This window comes from Cannabis sativa, chromosome 5 (genome assembly GCF_029168945.1).
Source record: "Cannabis sativa cultivar Pink pepper isolate KNU-18-1 chromosome 5, ASM2916894v1, whole genome shotgun sequence".
NCBI lineage: Eukaryota > Viridiplantae > Streptophyta > Magnoliopsida > Rosales > Cannabaceae > Cannabis > Cannabis sativa.
Genome location: NC_083605.1, coordinates 53,280,057 through 53,285,301, shown reverse-complemented (window position 1 = coordinate 53,285,301; position 5,245 = coordinate 53,280,057). Strand labels below are relative to the sequence as shown.

General features: G+C 40.4%; 1 protein-coding gene across 1 annotated transcript; it reads left to right on the top strand.

Moving 5' to 3' along the window:
* The first annotated feature begins 282 nt into the window (after positions 1-282).
* Positions 283-4,466, top strand: LOC133037941 (uncharacterized). Its single transcript, XM_061115749.1, has one exon. The coding sequence runs from the start codon at positions 2,061-2,063 to the stop codon at positions 4,464-4,466; it is 2,406 nt and encodes an 801-aa protein (XP_060971732.1). The 5' UTR covers positions 283-2,060.
* The last annotated feature ends 779 nt before the right edge of the window (positions 4,467-5,245 follow it).

Sequence of the window (5,245 nt, the reverse complement as noted above, 5' to 3'; positions counted from 1 at the left end):
CGGCGACCTCACACCCCAAGCGGCGCCGCTCCTCTCGCCGCCGTTAGCTTAGGATCGCAAGTCAAAGTTTGGGGTTTCAAACTTTGAACGGGTTTTCCGGTCACCTCCGACGTCCATTTGACGAGAGGTTTTCACCAATATACTCAGCTCGTCGAGGAGAACAACCTACACTAAACCATTTTTCCTGGTTCGCAACTTTTTCAGGTGATATTTTTGTAGCTCCGCCCCTTTCCGGCGACTTTCCGGTGACCTCGTGTACAGTTTTGACAAACGATTGGCATGAGTGTGATCTACTCGTCGAGGTGGTCGTTTTGATATATACTACTCCTATTTTCGGCGACATTTCCGGTACACCAATTTTTACTGCCACCGATTGTTAATGTGCACCGCTTAGGTGAGGTTTCGAAATCCCAAATTTTTAAATATAGTCATATTATATGTTGTTGGACTCGGTTTTGAATGTAGAATGCGATGATGATAATTATTTAACCATTTGATGGTATAGGTGAGAGTAATATGTAAGTTTGGACTAAATAATTGGAGCTCGGGACTTGAGAGCTTAAGATCGTCTTTTGGAAAAAAAATTTAACGACTCGGGAGAGGTAGGGACTTAACTTGATTTTTGGACTTGATTTTTATATGCGTTGTATAACATTAGACATATTCCAATTTTTATGATTTACAAAATTGTTTGAAAAATTAAAAACTTAATCTGCATATTTTCTGGACTGTTCTGGGGCACTGAGTGCCAAATATATTTTTGTGTGCAAATATTTATGCAGGTTATGATTTTGGGGTTTATTCAAAATACAGCTGTTATGCTGCCGAATTTTCTAGAAAATAAAAAGGAATATGTTCTTTTGTTATCCTTATTATTTGCTGCTTTGGTTATATTGATGAGAGCCATGTTGATCATGTTCGATGCATATTGTTGTTTCACGACCTAGTCTCTGTGTCATCATAGGTAGATCAGGTGTGCACTCACCTGTAGGTGAAAGACCTAGAATCTGTACAGGAAGTGAATTAAATCTGAGCCCCGATATTTATGGTGGATATCAGATGCGACTACCTGGTTTTGGATGTCGTTTTCTATGATTTGGTATTGAGAGCTAGGGGTCTAGTGGACGGTGTGATATGCATTTGACGTTTGATTTGTGATTATTTGTGGTCTCTCTATTTTATTTGTACATATTCATATTGTTGATGAGACATTTTATTTTTATAAAGCTAACCATGCAGGAATTTTATTAAACCAAGGGTCCTTTGATATTAGTTGTTTTCCTACTGGGCTTCATAAGCTCACCCGCTATTTTCTCCCATTCCGGGAACTCAGTTTGATGCTAGTGGATGAGGATGGTACCGTTGGGAAAGGAATGTCGTTATTAGTTTAGTCATATTTTACCCTTTCACCTTCTAATGAGACTGATTTTGTATTTAAGAACAAATGGATGGTCTGGATGACTTAAATTAGCTATGTACTAGTTAGAAATGGGAAGTGATGGATGCTAGGTATTATTTTGGTATTTTATTGACTTATTAAAGCTATCTATTTGGTGATTACATAACTGTGGGGATATTACTGTTATTTTATATTGATGAGTGATCCTGATTTTATTACTAATATTTTCTTATTAATATAGGAGATAATCCATATCTTTTAAATTAGTATTTTGTAATATAAATAAAAGGATCATTTATAAGCTTTATTTTCCTACAAGGGTCAAAGCGTGACCTTTGACCACCCAAGTTATGGATATTACACATCTGCCACAGCCTAGGGCTCGGGTCGTGATAGAAAAATGGTATCAGAGCACTGGGTTTAATTACCTCGGAGTGTGTCACCAAATAGTTTAGAATTATTTTAAATAATAATAGTAATAAATATCTTGGTATTTATATGTATAAGGCATATTTATATTATTAGCATCCAATCCTCACTAACTGATTAGCTTTTGGTTCTCAGACCTAAGAAAATACCTCCAAAAGGAAAGAAGACAAGGAGAACGGTTGGAGAAGACGCCCCTCAAGCTAATGTCCAACCTCCACAAGCTGAATTCCCTATGAACGCCCTTCTCGAAGCCTTAAGAGCTATTCCCGCTCAAAAAATGGATCCTGCCGCTCGACAAAGTCATCATTTTCAGATCTTTCATCGGATTCAAGTGCCTGAGTTTGAGGGTGGACAAGACCCTATGGTAGCTGAAAGGTGGTTGAGGCAGATAAAGAAAAATTTCAACACAATAGGAACACCTGAGGAATATCAAGTTACTTTTGCTGTGTCCAAGTTAGAGGGTGGTGCATCAGATTGGTGGGAGACCTTGTCCAGGACAATGGAAACTGATGGGATGACTTGGCGAGAATTTGAGGAAGTTTTCAGGGAACAATATTTTAGTCCATCTCACAGGAGGGCTCTTATTGGAGTATTTGATGGTCTAAGACAAGGGGATATGACTGTGAATGAATTTTACATGAAGTTTGTAGAGCTATCCTCTTATGCATATCCTGGTGTTGTTGATCAACCCTTGGTGATTGAACAGTTCATGTGTCGTTTGAGGCCTGCGATACGTGGTCCTATAGCCCCTTTGACCTTTAACAACCTGACTGAGTGTGTGACAGCAGCCTTGCCAACTGAGGCTCATGTAGAAGGGAATGAGAAGAAGAACACAAGCAGAGGAAGAGGAAATGAAAGAAAGATGACCAAGAAGAATCAAGGACAGTGGTCCCAAGGACAACAATTTAGTGGGGGTAGCACTAGTAGTGGTTCATCTGGAAAGACTCGTAGTGGACCATACGGGTGTTTCAGTTGTGGTCAACAAGGTCATAAGAAGAAAGATTGCCCGCAACGACAACAAAGATTTCAAGCATCTCATGGAGGACCCATAGGGAGCTATGTAGAGTTTACTCCTTTTCATGGACAGCCCAGGACAAACCAGTCTCAGTCTTCATCCTATGGTTTCACACCCCAATCGGGCCAGCAGTCTCAGTATCAACATCAGTTCAGGCCACAAGGTTCAGGGTTCAACATGGGGTACTCACAAGGTTTCCAAACTCCTGCTCCTAGTGGGAGTCAAAGAGGGTACAATCAAGGTGGAGGGTCTGGTGCAAGTACAAGCTATCCTAGTCAGGGAAGGGGAAAGGCAAAAGCAAAGTCATCCGCTCAAGCCTACGCTCTTGGGGTTGATGATGTACAGGGCGGTGCTGACCAGGGAGTTGTTGATGGTATGGTTCTTATCTCACACTCTTGGGCTCATGTGTTATTTGATACTGGTGCATCGCATTCCTTTATATCTTTGATGTTTGTTAGTATGTTGGGTTTGAGTTGGGAAACTTTTAGTCCTGCATTGCATTTGAGTGTACCTATGGGGGGACATGGTGAGGTATCCACCATATGTAGGTCAGTTTGTATTGTGTTCGAGGGACACAAGTTGTCTGGAAACTTACTAGTGTTGCATATGGGGAAATTTGATGTAATTCTTGGTATGGATTGGTTGTCTAAATACCAAGCTATTGTGGATTGTTCACGTAAAAGAGTGACTCTTTTAACCCCTAGTGGTGATTTCATTGTTTATCGAGCCAACATGAGTGCAGTGAGACAAAATCCCATCTTAAGGGCATGTTTAGGTGGAAAGAGAAACTTAAAGTGTTATGGGAATCTGTTTGCGATCGATGATGAGTCTAGGGATTTAGACCAGTTCCCTTGGATATCAGTGGTTAGTGGTTTTCCGGATGTGTTTCCAGAGGATTTACCAGGGTTACCACCTGATAGGGACATCGAGTTTTGCATTTATTTGATTCCCGGAGCTCAACCAGTTTCTATTGCACCTTATCGCATGGCACCTGCAGAGTTGGTTGAATTGAAAAAACAATTAGGGGAGTTAATGGACAAGGGCTACATCAGACATAGTACTTCTCCATGGGGAGCTCCAGTCTTGTTTGCCAAGAAAGCTGATGGGACTTTGCGACTTTGTGTCGACTATAGAAAGCTGAATCAGATGACAATTAAAAACAAATATCCTCTACCTAGGATTGATGAATTATTTGATCAACTTGGTGGTTCAAAGTTCTTTTCAAAGATTGATTTGAGGTCAGGCTACCATCAATTGAGGATTAGGGAAGAAGATATCCCTAAGACTGCTTTCAGGACACGGTATGGACACTTTGAGTTTTTGGTAATGCCATTTGGGTTAACGAATGCACCTGCTGCATTTATGGATCTTATGAATAGAGCCTTTAGACCTTTCTTAGATAAGTTTGTGGTGGTATTCATTGATGATATCTTGGTGTATTCTAAGACACGCGAGGATCATGTTGAACACTTGACAATAGTATTACAGACATTGAGAGATCATCAATTATACGCTAAGAGAGAGAAGTGTGAATTTTGGATGACTGAAGTCAAGTTCTTGGGCCATGTAATTTCTCAAGATGGTATCACCGTTGATCCTGCAAAGATAGACTCTATTCTATAGTGGGAAAGACCAAAGAATGTCACTGAAGTTCGAAGTTTTCTTGGGTTGGCAGGCTACTACCGTCGCTTTGTAGAGAATTTCTCACGAATTGCTATGCCTTTGACGAAGTTAACAAGAAAAGAAGTAAAGTTTATGTGGGATGATAGTTGCGAAGAAGCTTTTAGAGAATTGAAGGAAAGATTAACTTCGGCGCCTGTTCTCACTGTTCCTAATAGTGAGGAACCATATGTGGTATTCACTGATGCTTCAGGTACTGGATTAGGAGGTGTCCTCATGCAAAATGGCAAGGTGGTTGCCTATGCTTCACGACAATTGAAACCACATGAGAAGAATTACCCTACGCATGACCTAGAACTTGCTGCGGTAATCTTTGTCTTGAAAATTTGGAGATGTCATTTATATGGCATAAAGTTTGAGTTATACTCAGATCATAAGAGCTTGAAGTATCTTTTTACTCAAAGGGACTTGAACTTGAGGCAAAGAAGATGGGTTGAGTATATGGGAGACTATGATTTCACTTTGCAGTATCACCCCGGGAAAGCTAATGTAGTAGCTGATGCACTAAGTAGAAAGCCTCATAGTACTTTGGCATGTTTGGCTCTTGAGGACTGGAAAAGGACAATCACAATGGGTGATTATAACTTGCAATACTATGAAGGGGAAGAAGTAGCTTGTATCTCTAACTTAGTGGCTACACCAGTACTACTTCAACAAGTCAAGCAACGTCAGCGGCAAGATGAGAAATTAAGACTTATTTGGAACCGAATCCAGGATGGTGA